The 18,528-nt window shown below is 47.9% G+C and overlaps 1 protein-coding gene across 1 annotated transcript in view; it reads left to right on the top strand.

The window, feature by feature from the left end:
- otud7a (OTU deubiquitinase 7A) overlaps positions 1–12,008 on the top strand; it is a 102,967-nt gene extending 90,959 nt beyond the window's left edge. Inside the window, 4 exon segments of the mRNA XM_048256726.1 lie at positions 4,878–4,992; positions 6,694–6,778; positions 7,305–8,354; positions 8,356–12,008. Of these exon segments, the coding sequence (XP_048112683.1) occupies positions 4,878–4,992; positions 6,694–6,778; positions 7,305–8,354; positions 8,356–9,273 (2,168 nt within the window). The 3' untranslated portion in view covers positions 9,274–12,008.
- Positions 12,009–18,528: the final 6,520 nt, after the last annotated feature.

Here is an 18,528-nt window from a genome sequence, read left to right as displayed (position 1 = left end):
TTCTAGATCACAAGTACAGGGTGTTCCATTTGACAAGCACTGGCACTGAAAAGACTATGTGGACAGGACTGCCCCGTCTTCCTTTCATTGACCCCCCTCTCTCTTATTCTCACTCACACTCTCACTGATTCACTCAGTCTTTCATTCCTCCCCTTTCTCACTTTCACCTTCTCACTCACTTACTCACTGTCCTCCCTCCCCTCCCTCACTCATTTTCACACTTGTACTCACTCATCCACTCACTCTCACACACACACACATTCCCTTGTCCTCTTTCTCACATCGCTCCCTCTCACTCAACTCTGTCTCCTTATTTTCCCTTTACCCTGTCTCCTCCCTCTCTCCCTCTCCCTCTGTCTCTCTCTCTCTCTCTCTCTCCCCCACCCAAGAAGCAACTGGTGTTGGGTTCGTCTTTCGGCCGGGGTTCAGAGGGACAGGGGGTGGTCGTGGGGGGATGGGGGAATGAGATGTTGACGTCATGGTGCATATGCTCGTCGCTCCGAGAAGGTCAGTCAGGGACAGGGCCACTCGGTTGCCAGTGGCGATAGTAAATACATTACTCTGTCATCCCCCGGAGCTGAGTTGGCCCACACCGCGCTGAAGTTTGGACTGCGCCCAAGAGAGAACAACGGCCTAGGCCAGGCAAGGAGACACACACACACACACACACACACACACACACACACACACACACACACACACACAGCAATAGACAGACTGTTAGCCAAGGAGACACACACACAGAGCTATACAGTACACAGAGTCTTAGCCAAGGAGAGTTAGGGGATGGGGGGGGGGGGCAGCTGCATGTAGGAGTAAGGACATGACCCCATATACCCCCTCCCCTTCCCCTGTCCACTGCCTGACCCTGTTGGGAACACTGTGTTTGTTTGCATGAGCGTGTGTGTGTGTGTGGGGGTGGGGCAGTTTCTATGTCACTGTGTCTGTGTGTGTGTGTTGAGGAGAAAAAAAGAAAGAGAGAGAGAAATAGAGGGGGAATGTACAGTATAAGAATAACTATAGAGCTTTTGTACAGCATATCCTTCCTGTGAAAGTGGACCTTTGTGTGTGTGTGCGTGTGTGTGTGTGCGTGTGTGTGTGTGTGTGTGTGTGTGTGTGTGTGTGTGTGTGTGTTTGCAATGTCAAACATTCACAGATTGTGTGTATTCGCTCATGGGATGATTAAGGAATGTGTTTGTTTGTGTCTGTTTGTAAATGCGTCTCAATCAGGCAGATATACACGTTTGTGAATAGGCATGTGTGTGTGTGTGTGTATGTGTGTGTGTGTGTGTCTGTGTCTGTGTCTGTGTGTGTGTGTGTGTCTGTGGGAGTGTCCATGAGTGTTTTCGTCTGTGTGTGTGTGTGTTCTATGTCCCATCATTCCTCAGCGTTCAGCACTCCATGTCCTTTTCTCCACCCCCTCATCTGTACTTTGCCCCCCCCGCCCCCGTCCTGTGGTGTCCTGGCCTGACTCCATCCGTCTGCAGAGCCTCGTGCACCTCGACACCGTCCGCCACCACCACCGCCGCTACAGAATCTATTTCCACCACCCCCCGGCGATGTGACCCCGCAGGCACGTCTGATTAGCCCTGCCGGATGCCCCCACGCAGCCCCACTTATCAGCCCCGGCCTGGGCCCCGGCGACAGGCGAGGGGAGCATATTTCTCCTGTCGATTATGGAAAAACCACGGCAAGCACATTCGTGTGGCCTCGAACGGCCCCCTCCACACGCTGTGTGTTAGCACGGCTTTTATTTACATTCATCCTGCAGCGCGGTTAATGATAAGATAGCATTTGTCACTTGTTAGCCTTTTTAAGTATTGGACGGTTCCTGATACCGGCTATCCTAAATATAATGCCATTACACAACTGCCCACGAGCTGAACTGGCACAGGGTGTTTTATTTTTTTACATTTTTTACAGGTCCGCTGGGGTCACCAACTGGTACGGGTGTTTTTTTGATCAGTTGAGGTCATGAACTTGTTGAGGTCTGTTGGGTAAGTGTACTCTCTGGCAGAGAGAGCAGAGCTGCTGGAGGAACAGTGTCTGCTCAACTCTCAAGGAAGTCTCCGATGGAATGTGTGTGTGTGTGTGTGTGTGTGTGTGTGTGCAAGAGTGAAAGAGAGAGAGAGAGAGAGGGAGAGAGTGTGTGTGTGTGTGTGTGTGTGTGTGTGTGTGTGTGTGTGTGTGTGTAATCTCTGTGGACATAAAATGTTGTGGCCAGGAGCCGAAGGCGAAGCTCTGAGATGATTGAGAAATCAACAGGAGAAAGGCTGGAAGTTTTTGTGGTGGTGATAATCATCCCTCTCTTTTGTTCACTGAGTATGTCTATTCCTGTTCCCCCTTTACTCGCCCCTCTCTCTCTCTCTCTCTCTCTCTCTCTCTCTCTCTCTCTCTCTCACACACACACACACACACACACACACACACACACACACACACACACACACACACACATACATGCACATACATATACTCAGAGTGGAATATTACCAGGCCAGCGTGGTGTTATTCTAACTGACTCAGACCATCGTGTTCACTTTGCATTATGAAATCAGCAGCTAAGAGCGAGCGACCAAGAGAGAGAGAGAGAGAGAGAGAGAAGAATTTGACAGAGAGATAGTTAGAGAGTGAGTGACTTAGTCAAAGGGTGATAGGATGAGTAAATCATATTTTAATTATACTTTAATTATATCTTTCCCCATGTTCTGTGTGTATTTGCTATGGCAACACTTGAAGTGCTGGTTATGCCAGTAGCACATATTTGAGAGAAAGACAGAGCAGGAGAAAAAGAGGGCAAGAAAAAAGAGAAAAAATAAGGAGAGAGAGAAATGCAATGGAGAAAGAATAAGGAGGGAAGAAGTGTGAGGGAGCAGGGGAGAGAGAGCGAGGGAGCAGAGCAGGGGAGAGAGAGAGGGAGCAGGGGAGAGAGAGAGGGAGCAGGGGAGAGAGAGGAGACTGTGTTCCCTGAGTGTGTGACAGAAGGGGCTGGAATGTCCTCTGCTTGAACACACTGTAACTCCCGTCTGTCACGAGAACACAGCCCTGCCCTCCCCCTCCTCTTTCTATCCCTCTCTCTCTCCCTTTCTCACTCCATCCCTCCCCCTCGTTCTGACTCTTCTTCTCCTCCTCCTCTTTTTTTCCCCTCTCTCCCTCCCCCTGCTGGCTCTCTGGCTCTTGCATTCAGTCTCTCTTCCTCCCTCTTTCCCTGCTCTCTTTCTGTCTACCTTTCCCTTCATCTTTCTCTCTTTCCCAGTCCCAGAGGAGAGGAGCAGAGATGCGTATGGGGTGCTGTGTGTACGTGTGTGCATGAGGGTTGTGGTTGCCAGAGTGTGAGAGAGGGGAACAGAGAGTGAAGGAAGAGGAAGGAAGGGCATGGGTGTAGCACTCACAGTTTCTCTCTCTCTCTCTCTCTTGTTCTCTCGTTCTTGTTCTCTCTCTGTCTATTTCTCTCTGCTTTTTTTTTCTCATGGGTTGAGAAACAGAGCCCTGCCCAACCTGTGTGCTGTGTGCCAAAGCCCTGTTGCTTCGTGCCGTGTGTGTGAGTGTGTGTGTGTGTGTGTGTGTGTGTGTGTATGTGTGTGTATGTGTGTGTATGTGTGTGTTTGTGTGAGCATGTGTGTGTGGCTGGTGATTAATGCTGAAATGTCTCTTCCTGTGGATGCCTCGCGTAGGTAGCACCACAAACATTTGTTTCCTCCTCATCTCCTCCATGTGGTGTCTCTCTTCACCCTCGTTACCGTCATCGTCTCTCTCTCTCTCTCTCTCCTCCTCCTCCTCCTCCCAGAGGGGAGAGGTTTTGGGGGACTCTATAGGGTTAATGCAGTACGTAATCTCAACCTGAGATTCTGTGAAATCCTGCCTTGCCCATTGCCCACATCCTGTTTGTGCGTGTGCGTATGCGACTATGCGTGTGTGGGTAGGTGTGTGTGTGTGTGTGTGTGTGTGTGTGTGTGTGTGTTTATGTGTTTGTATGTTGTACAGACACAGCTGTCTGTGCCCAGGTAGGATGGAGAGTGTGCATGTGTTTTTGGTTTTTGTTGTCAGCAACGCAGAAAAACAGACAGGGTGTGACCAAGTTTACTTTCAGTTAAACTCTCTCTGCTCTGTGGGGAGGCTCCCAAGACAGCAGAGGAATCTGGCCCTAGATTGGTGCAGATCTGGCCCAGGTCTGGCTCTCATTTGGCCCTGGTCTGGCCCAGCTCCACTGGATACTGTCAGCATGTCAGGCAGGCACCCATTCCATCCTGCAGTGGGAGTCACTCTTTTTTCACTCTCCTCCGTTTCTCTCTCTCTCTCTCACTCTCTCTCTCTGTTTTCTTTTAAGTCAAAGGATTTTAAGGTTGTTTATCTTAGATTTTCTAATGCAAATGTATCTTACTAAGCGAACAGTAATTTAAAGGTTTGAATAGTATTTTAACAAACAACCCCTCTCTCTCTCCCTCCCTCCTTCTCTCTTTTCATCACTCTTATCCTTCACCCCCTTCTTTCCTCCTCTCATGTGTGCTCATGCCTCTTTTCTCTTTCATCTTTTCTCCTCTCCCCCTCTCGTCTCTCTCTCTCCTCTGCTTCTCTTTCTGATCCTTCTTTTTTTCCTCATCTCATCTCCCTCTTCTCTCCTCTCTTCTCCTCTCATCCCTCTGGGCTTGTCTGATCCCTCTTTTCTCTCTCATCCTCCTCTCCCACATTTCTTCTCCTCCTCCTTCCTCCTCTCTTCTCCTTTCTGTCTTTTTTTCCTCTGTCATCCTTTTTTCATCATATATCTTTAATTCCTTCTCTCTTCTCCTCCCACCTCTCCTCCTTTCCTATTCTCCTCCTCTCCTCCTCTATTTCTCCTCTCTGTCACTCACTCCCTCCCTCTCTCTCCTCTCCTACAGCCGTCATTCCTCTGACAGACTCGGAGCATAAGCTGCTGGCGCTCCACTTCGCCGTGGATCCGGGCAGAGATTGGGAGTGGGGGAGGGACGACAACGACAACACCAAGATGGCCAAGTAAGGGGGCACTGTATTTCTGAGTGTGTGTGTGTGTGTGAGTGTGTGTGTGAGTGTGTGTATGTGTGTGTGTTTTGTGTGTGTGTGTGTGTGTGTGTGTGTGTGTGTGTGTGTGTGTATGAGTGGGCACCTGTCTGTGGGTGTGTGTGTGTTTGTGTGAGTGAGTTAGTGATTGATTCAGTGTGTGTATGTGTATGTTTGTGCGTGAAATTGTGAACTTGTATGTTTGTGTGTTGTATGTTTGCGTAAAGTTGTTCATGTGTGTCTGTGTGTCTGTGTGTCTGTGTGTGTGCCCAGAAACATTTAAAACATATGGACATAGGGGTGCCTCTCTCCATCTGTGGCTACAGACACAGCATGTGAGGGATTTATGCTAAACCTATACAGCGAGGTCACATAAACCTCTGCTGGGAAGAGCTGCTAGGCTAGTACCAGCCTAACACAGCAGCCACCGCTAAGCCAGCACCACCAACCCCCCACTCTCATGATCACTTCCCCCTGACCCAGTCAAGCACAACTAACCCCATGCATCATGACTTTGTCCTTTACCTAAGGGCATGTCTACAAACGCACAACACTGGTCTAGGGAGCGTAGGGAGGGTTAGGGTCTGACTATGTTGCCCCCCTCTCTCATCTGAAGTGCTGCAGGGAAATGGGGAGATAAGAGGGATAAATGAGCGTTACATAGCGCATGTTAAAAGCAGACAGCTGTAAACTTGTTGTTCATGGATTACTTGATACGGAGGCTCTTTGCAAACATCTGCTCAGACCTCTAAGTAATGAAATGGGCCCATGCATCATTGGGTCCTCAATGTACAGCTGAATAGTCACTAATTACTGCTAGTCCCACTGGTGTCTATGGGAGTTACCCCATTCTGTTTTCCATTTTCTCCATCTCTCCCTTTTTACCTCTCCCTCTCTATCCCCCTGCTCTCTTTTTCTCTATTTCTCTAAATCACTCTCTTTTCCTCTCCCTCAAACTCTTCCGCTCACTCTTTTTTCCTTCATTTCTTCCTCAGTTCTCTCTCTTCTTCTCATAGTTATATAGTTATACATTATTAGTCCTGTAGGAAGTTCCTTTTGGAAATTTGCTCTCTGCATTTTACCCATCCAGGGAAGGTGTACAGTACACACACTCAGAGCAGTGAGCTCAGGAGGAGTACACCCACAGTAGGAGCACACATACACACCAGTGGGCAGCCCTTAATCCAGCACCCGGGGAGCAGTTGGGGGTGCCTTGCTCAAGGACGGCTTCTCCTTTGGTGTTACTTGATTTATTTAGCCACTGCCTGTTTCTCTACCCACTCATGAACACAGTTATTTGGCCTAACTAATGGATTGGTTGAGGTTGAGGCAGTTTTACATCTGTGGCTATGGTCAGGCCCGTCTGTCCAATTCCCTTTGTGGCGGTCAGGGATGTGTTCAGGCAGGGATGTGCTGGGACACTGTGTGTGTGTGTGTGTGTGTGTGTGTGTGCGCACACGTTCAGATGCGGATATGCTCAGTCAGTGCTGTGCTCAGGCAGGCAGATTGAGCTGTCAGGAAGGCTGCCATTAGTACAGGCCACTGGAGGAGCTGCTTCCTCTGTGGAAATGGGCTGTCAGGATGAGGGGCTGAGACCCACCTGCAGCGGATGATAATGGCAAATAACGACATCTCTCTCTGTCTCTCTCTCTCTGTCTCTCTCTCTCCTGTCTGCAGTCTCATTCTGTCCCTGGAGGCCAAGCTCAACCTGCTGCACAACTACATGAATGTAACATGGATCCGAATTCCCTCAGAAACAAGGGTAAACCTCTCTCATTCCCTCTCCTTCTTCTCTCTCTCTCTCTCTTTTTTTCTCTTCTCTCTACTACTTTTCTTGCTCTACTCTCATTCTCTTTCCTGTACTCCCCTGTTCCTCTCCTGCTCTCTCTCTCTCTCTCTCTCTCTCTCTCTCTCTCTCTCTCTCTCTCTCTCTCTCTCAACTCCCCCCCCCTCTGTATTCGATGTACCCCCCTCCCTAGTTTTAGTCCCTATATGAATCCTGGAACTAATTTCCGTAATATAATGCCAGTCTTCTGTAGGCCACTAATTAAATGACAGAAAATCCCGTGGCGTCTGTTTGTTATTCCCCATTCAGAGTTTCATGGAAAGCTAGGGGATGACAGTTGCTAAAAATAAATGACCACTAACTGCTTAAGCTGTCTTAGCGCAACAGTGCGGAGCAAAGTCCGGAAAAGCTGAATCTCCCTTCTGATGTTAGCCTGTCTTTTCTCTCCTCTGCCCCGACCCCCTATCCACTACCCAACACCCCACCCACCCACCCCCACCAGGCTCCTCTTGCCCAGCCGGAGTCTCCGACCGCCTCAGCGGGCGAGGACGTGCAGTCCCTGGCCGAGTCCATGGACTCGGACCGCGAGTCAGTTTGCAGCAACTCCAACGTGAATTCCAACGGCAGCAAGTCCAACGGCAAGGAGAGCAAAGACAAGGACAAGCAGCCGCGCAAGGACAAGGACAAGGACAAAACGCGGGCCGACTCGGTGGCCAACAAGCTGGGCAGCTTCAGCAAGACGCTGGGCATCAAGCTCAAGAAGAACATGGGCGGGCTGGGCGGCCTGGTGCACGGGAAGATGAGCAAGTCTGGCTCGGGCAGCGGCAATGGCAGTGGCAGCAGCAGCCGTGCGGGAACCGAAAACGGCACTGGAGGTGGAACAGGAGGAACCGGGGAACCCAAAGCCAAGAAAAAGGACTCCAAGGCCCGCAAGGGCAGCAAGGAGGAGTCGGGTCAGTCGGGTCAGTCGGCCAGCACATCTTCCTCTGAGAAATGCACCAGCCCATCGCCCACGGACCGGGCCTCGGGGAGCTCCCCCGGGCCGGGCCAGGGACCGGGCAGCGGGTCAGGGAAGGGCTCCAGCGCAGGCAGCGGGGGGAGCAGTGGCCTGGAGAGCTGGAAGTACAGCACGGACGTGAAGCTGAGCCTGAACATCCTGCGCGCGGCCATGCAGGGCGAGCGCAAGTTCATCTTCGCCGGACTGCTGCTGACCAGCCACCGGCACCAGTTCCACGAGGAGATGATCAGCTACTACCTGACCAGTGCCCAGGAGCGCTTCAGCACCGAGCAGGAGCAGAAGAGGAAGGCCGACGCCGACAAGAAGCCCCAGACCAACGGAGGAGGGGTCGCCGTGACGACGAGCACCATCAGCACCACCACCTCCGCCGCCGTACCCATCCTTTCCTCGTCCATCACCTCCGCCCTGAAGCGACCCGAGCAGGAGAGTGTGTTCCAGCGGGAGCGGTCGGACAGCTCGCCCCCCGACAGCTGCTCTCCGCTCCTCCACCCGGCCTTCCACCACCCACCCCCACCCTCATCCGCAGCTGACCTCCAAGGTGCCCGACAGGGGCAGCCCCATCCTGTCCACCTCCCCCATCCCCATCCCCATCCCAGCCAACACCGCCTCGGCCCCGGCCTCCGCCCCCTCCCCTGTCCCCTCCATGTCGTCCATGTCCCCCGTGCCCTTCTCCTCCCCCAGCAACGCTGCTAGGCGGCCCGGCTCGGTGGGCTCCACGGTGGTGGGCCCGTTGGGTCCAGTTCCAGTGTCAGCCCACTACAGCCACACGCCGCCCGTGCAGCGGCACAGCGTGATCCACCTGCGTGAGGTGGCACGCGAGGAGCCCGTGGCACCGTCCTGCCGGCTGCCGCCCCCTCAGATGGGCACGCTGAAGACGTGCGCCACGTACCCGCAACAGAACCGCTCGCTGTCCTCGCAGAGCTACAGCCCGTCCCGGCTGCCCAGCCTGCGCACGGCCGCCAACACCACCCACAGTGGGCACGCCGGCTACGGGCACCACGCCGGGCACGCCGTCGGTAGCTACGGGCATCACCACCACGACTCCCTCCTGTCCTACACCATGGCGGGCGAGCACAAGTCCCACACCTACACCAACGGCTTCCACATCAACGACATCCGCGACTGCCTGGAGTTTGCCGACGACGAGCCCTCCCCTCACGGCCACTGGCTCGGACACCACGACAGAACCAAAGGCAGTGGCGCTGGCAATGGCGGTACCGGCATCGGCACGGGTGGACTCGGCCCCGTGGTGGGCACAGCCGGCCGCAGCGGACCAGTGTCCGGTTCCGTCCCTAGTTCTGTCTGTTCTGCGTACTGCTTCCAGCAGCGGCGCTGCAAGCGGGAGAACTGCTCGTTCTACGGTCGACCAGAGACGGAGAACTACTGCTCCTACTGCTACCGGGAGGAGCTCCGCCGCAGGGAACGAGAGGGCAAAACCCACAGAACCGGATAGCCCACCCACCCACGGGGCATCTGCCGGACCCTGTATTTGCCCCTATTGCCCCTCCTGGAGAACCAGAGTTCCCAAGGGCACCCCTTGGCACTGCTCTGCAGGTAGATCAGACAGCACCGGCTTACTGGCATACCACGTCCTACTCTATTTAAGAACGGCCTCCTTGTATTCTCGTTGCATTTCGTCCAGTAGTGAAGGACACTGTAAACAACAACAACAACAACAACAACAACAAACAGGAAGAGCGACAGGAGTCAGTTTACAGCTTTGGCCAGAGGTTGTGCTGTTGCGTTTGTTTGTTTGTACGTTTTGTCGGTTTGCTTTGTTTGTATGTTTATGTCTGATAGATCTTTTACTTGTTCTAAAGTAAAAGCCCGTCACTGTGCTCAGAGCACCTACTGTAAACTCACCTGTACCTGTGTGTGTGTGTGAGAGAAATGTAAAAGCATATGTCAATCTCCATGGAGCTTGCAGTACTTTAGACGAGTCGCTCCAGTTAGAGGTCAATTTGAATGCAATACTTCTCAGCTTAGTCCTTTGAAGTCTCTATATTGAATAATGTTCTTTTTTTTTCTCTGTGCATTGCAAATAAGTCCAAAGGGAGGGAAGTGCACTGCTAAGCATGGGAATTTTTTTAAAAAGCAATAATTTTGGTGATGTTAGCACCTCCTCCCCCCTCCCCTCTTTTGTAATCTATGCATCCCACGAGCGATAATGAACTTGCCCTGTTAATTTACCAATCTAATTTCAGCCTGATGTCCATGCAACAGAGAACATCACTCTGTGACTGTGTGCTGCTCGGTCTATGTTGTGGTGTGCAGTGTTGCTCTTAAGAACATCAGCTTCCAATGCCATGGACTGACTGGCTAGGCCTCTTGTGTGAGTGTGTGTGTGCATGTGTGTGTGTGTGTGTGTGTGTGTGTGTCCGTATGCTCCAGTCTATATCCTGATAACCCGATTCAGCTGTTTCTGAAAGTTAACTTAACATCAACATATTATCAGCTGTATCTGATCACCAATGATATTGCAGGTGATTCTGGTCCAGGTCTGGGCCGGATGTGGTCCTGATGAGGCCTAGATCTGTGATGGAGTGGTCCGTAAGAGATGATCTTAAGAGATAATCTGAGTGTAAGAGAATGGGTATAAAACGTAATGTCAAAGTATAGAAGCCATAATAGATGAAGCGTTATGTCTTTGAGGGAACCGTACAGGATCCGTGTATAAATGGTAAGGTGTTCTAGCTGATGTGATATTTAGGGAACATGTTAGGGGTTCATGTGGATTAATGAGGAGTTTTGTCTGATGTAACACTTACAAAACATGTTAGGGGTCTGTGTGAAACTGGAAGGAGTTCTACCTGATGTAGTGTTTATGAAACATGTTCAGACAGCTGCGGACTGTATCTCAGATCTGGCCATAGACCCGAATCAGATCAGAGCCAGATCCAGTCGAGACTCCAGAGTGTGTCTGTGTTGTTGGCTGTGGCACATTGGAGGTCGTTTATGATACCCGATTCCCTGGATTATGAGCACTGCCAAGAGATTTATGGAAACAAATCACATTGGGCTTTTCCATTCTAAAAAAATCTAAACCAAATTTGAGATGTGCCAAAACTACAACACAGACACAAAAGAATCACAGCACACAACTACGACACACATAAAACTTTTAATTTGTCCTCAGGTACGTTTACATTGTAAGGCAATATATATGTATAACCCATTTGGCGAATAAGGTTAAATCGTGAAAAACTGTCACCATATGTTTTTTAACAAGAGTATTTCATACTCAACAAAAACAGATCTCTGTGTCACTGCTTATTACAATTGACTGTAGAAAGCCTAACTAGACCAGTAGCGCTCCATAGAGAAGCAGGTTGCTGTGTGTTAATGTATGTGTGTGTGCAACACCAGGAGATCAGGAGAGCTGGACAAGGCTGTCGCCTTTGATTTCAGTGCCACTCAGAAACACCACAAGCCTTTTTGTGACATCATCAGTGACCAGTGACATCATCAGTGCTTTACTGTGAACACTCCCTCTGTCGCCAGGAGAGTAACACCTGACACACCCAACACACCCTCAACCCCTACACACACACACACACACACACACACAAAAGGAAACACTCTCTCAAACACAGAAACACACACACACACCCTTGACTCCTACACACATACACACACACAGCCAACAGGAAAAGAAACATCAACACCCATTAATCTTTCCAAATGTGTTCATGCCGTGGAATTTGTGATGTTCACCTGCACTTTCAGTGTGTGTGAGTGTGTGTACGTGTGTATCCAAATATGACACACAGAAGGTGTGGGTGTGGTTGGCATGAGTTTTGGGTCGACTTACTCGTTTGTTTGTTTGTTTGTTTTTATTTTTGTGGCATCGCCTGGGTACCAGGATGCTGTCCTTCTGTGAGTTTCTCTCCTGGCCAAGGATGTCCAATGCTTTCCACTGTCCGTGCCCTCTCCAGTTTCTACTCACACACACTACGGCCTCCTCTTCCTCACGGTCCTCCTCCTCCTCCTCCTCCTTTCTATGTGACAAGCTTATGGACTCACCGTGTTAGAATTGTAAAAAAGAAAACAAAAAAAATTCCGGAAGAACAAAAAGAAAATATGATTTTATATTCATTTGAGAGTTTTACACTACTTTAAATTATTAATTTGCACATTAGGTACAAATGTAAATAGCAAAAAGAACAAAACAAGATTAGTTTATTGTTACCAAAGCTGTCTTTGTGTGGTTTGTCGTGTGTTTGTTTTTGCATTTCCTGTATAAAATGAGACGGTGTCACAGACATACCATGATATTGCTGACTGGTATCTCACAGTGTATTCACAGCACCATTACATTATTCGTTTTGGAGAATGCACACACTTAGTCAAGTTACGCACTTCACATGCAAAACATATATAAACATTTTCTACATTTCCGTTGCAAATGAAGTAAGCATATAGATCATTGCATACATCAGTTTGACTTATTGAAGCATTGATCATGCTGGTTTCAATGGTTTGTGTAACACATGGTCTCTTTCAATCAACCACTGGGAATTAGCCTACAGGGTGATATATTCACTGAACCAACCGTGTTCTGCTCACCCATTGGACCAAATGGGCGATGACGCACACACACACTGTTCTCTTCCTCTTTCTCACTTTCACTGGTTGAAAAGGATCCTTCCCAGATCTCACGCATGTCTCAAAGATACACTGGTCTGATGGTGTCGGGTTAAACACTCCCAGAATGCACAGCTGCATGTGCGTGTGTCGGCAGGGGGCAAGAGGAACCCTGAGCAGCTGTGCGTGTGGAGGCCAGAAGATCGATGCCCACCGTGCCATGCCAGGCTATGCCACCTGCTCACACACCTGCCCACTCACTCTCTGTGAGCATCTCCGTGAGAACTAGTAGACGCTCTCCACAGCACACGCTCCTCAAACAACACACACAACACACACATACACTGCAGTCCACACACACAGCTCAACACACACTGCTTTCAACTCACATAGCTCAACACACACACACACACTGCATTCAACACACATACACTGCAGTCAACTCACACACACTGCATTCAACTCACACACCTTAAAACACACACACACACACTGCATTTAACTCACACAGCTCAATACACATACTCAGTGTTCAACTCACACGACTCAAGACATGCACCAAAACAGGCAGACACTCTGTACACAACTTACATAGCCCAATACACACTCCTCACATAACACACTTCATTAAACTTACACAGCACAACACACACTCCCCACACAACACTACATAAACTCTGCATTAAACTCACGTCGCAAACTCATACACCATAACACACAATAAAACTAAAACAACACACACTTTGGACACAAAATACCTGATGATACTCTTAAGTCTAATAAAAAGCAAAATGGGTGGAGAAAGCAGCTAATTGATGAGGACTAAACTAAAGGTTGACACTTTGAGCTAAACTAAAAGGCCCACATTTTGAGCCAAACTAAAAGGTTGACATTTTGAGCCCCCTAGAGAAGTCTCATGCTTCTGATTCTTTTAGGATTCCCATGCATCACCCAGTGCCTTTTGGCTATTTTTTACAACAGCGCTGTGGCTCTGTGCAGCTTAGCTCAGTGCAACTGGTCGACCAAGCCCTGCTTGGGATTTGCATTGCCAGTCATCAGGGTCTACTCACTTGAGGTTGTGTCTTTAAGCAAGAGTTCAATGTGACCCAACATGAAGGGGCTTCACTGGCTGCCCTGATGACGTACCGATATTCAGAGAGGCTTCTCAGTCCGCCAATTTTAGTTTCCTCTGTTTGACCGTGCATGTATTTAGAGAGCAGCCTAAAGCCTACATCAGCCCACAAAGGAAATATTTGGTTAGTCTACTTTGACATGTCTCTGACGAAGAGTCCAGCCTGCCACCTCAGCAGAACGGCGTGTCTCTGGACGCGCCTGTCCACTCTCTCTCTCTCCCTCGCTTGCCTGCTCGCTCACTCTTGCATGACGTTCTGAACACGTCAGCAGATTCCACATGCCAACGGATTCTACACACAGCAAACTCCACACGCCAGCGGATTTTACACACAGCAGATTCCACACGGCAAGCTCATGCCATGCCACTATTAGTAGATTAGGGTGGGTCGGCTGCCGTGGCGACACAGAAGGTTAACCAAACTGACCTTCAGCCATGGGAGGTCTTCTGCCATCATTGACTTCCACTCATGTTCTCTCTCTCTCTCTGTGTCAGGCTACTCACTCACACACATACACCTCTGAGGCCAACTGCCGATACACTATATGTATAACACAAACAAAAACAACAAAAGATTAAATTACATTTCTCAAATGTTCTAATTGTAGTAAAAATGAATAGACTGTTGATAGCAAAAATTATGCTACCATATTTCTCTGGAGACTCAGTCAGGACGATGGAAAATCAGGATACAGGCTTTTATTCTTTTCAATGGGGGGCCAGTCCCCCTCAAGGGAGAGATACATGTTTGTGTCACCCCATACTTGGATTTCACCAGTATTCTCTGACTATACAAAACAAATCTTAACCTTAAGTAAGTTACAAGCGAAGAGAAGGAGTGACCTCTAGTATGAATATGCAATATAAAGGTATGGTTTGTGGGGATGTGGTCTCTTGTTGTTGTGTCATCAGGCCTGGGGCCTCATTTATAAAAGGGTTGCGTAGAAACCATTCTTCATTTGATCTTAGATCATTTCTGAAATGATAAATGCGTGTGATTCAGAGAAAGCGAGCGTGACGCACAAAAAAAGCGTCGTCGCCACCCTTCCAGATGTGCCCATTATAAATCACAAATGAGCGCCAACTTGTGCGCTTGGCCGGATGGTTTTAGGTCTCCGCCTTGTAAACACCCCTCATCAATATCATTAGCATATGTTTTAATGAAATCAATGGCCTAAAAGCTGTAGCTTATGTAAAATTAGATATTGAAAACATTGTATAGGCCTAGCCTATGTCATCTGATGTTAACTAGCCTATATGCGTCAGTTCGAATAGCTTAACTAATTATGTTTTTTCCAGCAAAGCTTTCTGGAAAGAGGTCGATATGCATCCATGTCCATTGTCCTCTGCTCGCTTTCATTCCTTTTGCTTGCAGTAATGTGAATAATCAACATTTAGGTATGTTTAGGCCTACTTTGTAGAAAAAAAAATGGGTAGGCCTAGCTTATGAAGGAAAGACCTCTAGGCCTATATACAGTAGCCTATGTACGTTATGGTACAGTAGGCTACTGTACGTTTCCAATATGACCCAGGGTAATATGCTGATTTAGCCTACAAAACAGAAGACTAAATTATAAGCGTGATATGTCATGTAGGCTTAACGTTTCTTTTAGGGTAGGCTATGTTTTTGCTGAAAAAGTAGCCTAGTTAAGCGGTCATTTTCATTCATTCTGCATATCTTTGCTATCATTTCTTTCAATAATGTCCAATGCCTTAAACATTGTCCTTTATTGTTTGCTTTAGCCTTACCTTTATATTTTATCCTACATTATTCAACTCACGTATTGTCATCTGATCTTGGGCACTGCCAGTCAAAAAAGCAAACAAACAGGCGCTCTGCACCTCTTTACGCCAACCCGACACAACACTAAATATGAAGATGCCCTGCTTTCAGAGGATAACTTCCGTCCCTTGGTTGTGTAGGCTATATATGATATAAAATATCTATAGCCTACATTGTATAGCTTACTGTCAAATATTACCTTTCTGTTCTGAAGCTGGGAATAGGCCTATGAGAAGCAAATTAGGATGTAGTGGAGACTAAACAGTAAGCGCAGTTTATCCACCTCTGAAATTTCAGAAATAGAGTTTAGGCCTACCCATCTCTTATTAGAGTTTATCTACCTCTCAAAAAAGTTTATTCACTTTTAACATTCAAAACTGTATGATCAAATACTATCCTATATTCCCAATACTGCACAATAACCTCCAACATTATCAAACTGTTGAATGCCTTTTGAATGCCTTCCTCTCCTAAACGAGGGCAATTGGACATTTGAGGGTCAATATTAGATTGGTGAGATCACTAAATATACTAGATCACCTGTAAGAATGTTTCAATTATTCTATCGTAGGTCTTGGTGTTGTTTTTTTTTTAGATATTGTGAAATAAGTAAGCTATACGTCTTTTCACTTTCTTAAGTGGGCTATAGTTCTCTATAGTATAGCAGTTTTATGCCAAACCATGAAACATTAAGCTGCGTCCAAAAACGTCTTAAAAATCTTCTGATATTGATCATGCATATGGCAAAGAAAGACATGAGATCGTTGGTCTTGGAATTTTGAAAATGCATCGCACTTGGACCTCAGATTACTTGCAGTACCCAGGCATTACCACAAGGAAATGGTCGTACGTCAAGTTTGAACCTGGGCCCACTTCCCCGATAACGACGGAGACACGCTCTTAAGAGGGTTTTCTACGATTCATCTTACGATCGTTCGTTTGGTTTTTCCGACTGTTTCCCGAACATGCTCGTGGCGTGAAGCCGCGCATGCACTGCTCTTAAGATGCTCTTAAGGGGAGCTGTCCACGTTAATAGTTCTGAAATATGCTCTGATTTGACGGTGATGTCAGGTGACTGCACGTCACAGCTATAGGCCTACCATTTAAACCTCGGATCTATACATTAATTCACATCAATACGAAAATAGAAACACTTTGACATCTGCATGTAGGTTATATACCACACAGAGACATAAATAATTGTAATTATTTTAAGATTAGATTGTTGCACCATGCAACAATTTTTTATGATGCCACTTAAGAACACGTTTGAAGATAAGAAAGAAGTCGAGTAAGAAAGAGAGGAAATGTGTAGGCTTAGATTTTGATGCAGTAGGCTACAGACTAAACCACATGTTGCTTTCTCTGCTTTTTACCTCATAGGCCTAATAAAATATTCACTTAGCAAAGATAATGTCAAACTATTCTGGTAGCGTCTCGTTTCATAACTTGATTGCATTTTTGTCCGCTTTTTCATCACATTATTATGATCATTAAATGTAGGCTATTTTGCACGCTAAAATCTGATTCATCACAAGTAAAACACAATAAAGAATGGGAGCGTAAATTGGATTATGTATTCTAAGTTGTAATTCCTCTGTATGTCCTGTTGGTGACCTCAGTGAGAAGTACTGTTAAGGCGGCTCTTAGCGTGCGAGTACTCTGGAGCACTCGTAGATCTAAGAAGTGTTTCCACGATGCTCTTAAGCTCACGATGGTTTCGGGAAACAGTCGGCCAAATCTTAAGGCGTTAAGTAAGAGGGACTTTTCTGGCGGCTCTTAGGCTTAAGATGCTTTCGGGGAAGTGGGCCCTGACGTGGAGATAAGCACTTTTTCACGTCAAAGACGGTTTTTATAAATCTGAGCGTTGGCATGGATTTGAGCGTACGCACGGTCTAAGATCAAATCTGTGCGTAAGAACGCGTTATAAATGAGGCCCCTGGTCAACTTTATTATTCTTAGTTACAACCTCCCCCTTGCCTGCATGTTCTACAGAGGCCTGGCCTGGTGATGAGCAAAAGGTCCCGAGCCAGGCTCTCAGTGAATTTTGATAAGACACAGGACACTCTGCATACAGACAATGACTCACACATGAGATCCACCTGGGCAAATGATCATATAAAGCTGATTTACAATACTTTCACCTTCATTTTTAGATAGTATTTAGACATTAATAGGCTATGATAGACTGTTACCTACATTTGCAATATTTCAAACCTAACATATTAGTATTAGTGAATGTGTAAAAACCTTTAAAACTTCTGAAGGAGAGTGTGTGTCTGTGCATTCTATAGTCACTTTAATTTACACACATACTGTACATGCATGTGCATACGTGCACACACACATAGATCATATATCTCAAGGGCCAACTCCACAGGTGCTCCTCATTTTCATTTTCAGAGCACATGCAGCGTGGGGCACATAGCCAGCAGGGCGGGGAGTATTAGCAGGCTCTTCACAAGTGTGATTTTCTTAAACTTTCAACTCTTTTTTTTCTTTGAGGGAACAAAATGTTTCTGTGTGAGCACTAAAGCAGGCCTGAGAATGAGGGGAGAGAGACGGATGGGAACCTAGAGCCATGCAGCATTCCAGGGGCTTAGCGTGGCACCCCCCTCACCGCCCCCACCAGCCCCCCACACCCTGGGGGGGGGGTTAGGTTGGGCTTGGGGGTAGTAAATTACCAGCTAATCATAATTCTGATCTACTCAGTGACAGCCAGTCCAACCAATGCCTCTTAGCAGTTAATTGGATTCCTAAAGTTGGTGGTCTCCTCATCCACTGAACAGTGTGTGTGTGTGTGTGGGGGGGTTTGACTGTTGTGTGTCACTCCAGTCCCAGTGACCTGCTCATAGAGTAGGGATCAGACTTGTCAGAAGCAGCTTAGTGAAGGTGGAGGCAGGGGGGTGGGGATAGTTTGTGACATTGATTCCACCTGGACTTAGCCTGGGTGTTCCCATGCTGCCTTGTGCGCGATTTGATTCACGCTGCTGAGGCAGCCTGGAGACCATGGAGCAAATTTTCGCCTGAGATAGGGAACCAATCACAGAACAGGGGGGAAAGCAAGACAATGATGAGCTATGCACAGACGCATTTGATAGACATCCGTGGCACCCAATAAACGGATCTGGGCATTTTTTTCAAATACGAGAAAATTAACGTTTGGTTCCCAGACCACGTCTCATTGAGAAGTAGTGGCGCTAGCCAGG

Source organism: Alosa alosa, chromosome 11 (assembly GCF_017589495.1).
Source record: "Alosa alosa isolate M-15738 ecotype Scorff River chromosome 11, AALO_Geno_1.1, whole genome shotgun sequence".
Taxonomy (NCBI): Eukaryota; Metazoa; Chordata; class Actinopteri; order Clupeiformes; family Clupeidae; genus Alosa; species Alosa alosa.
The sequence above is the reverse complement of the archived record's forward strand: the minus strand, read 5'-3'. Positions and strand labels throughout refer to the sequence as shown.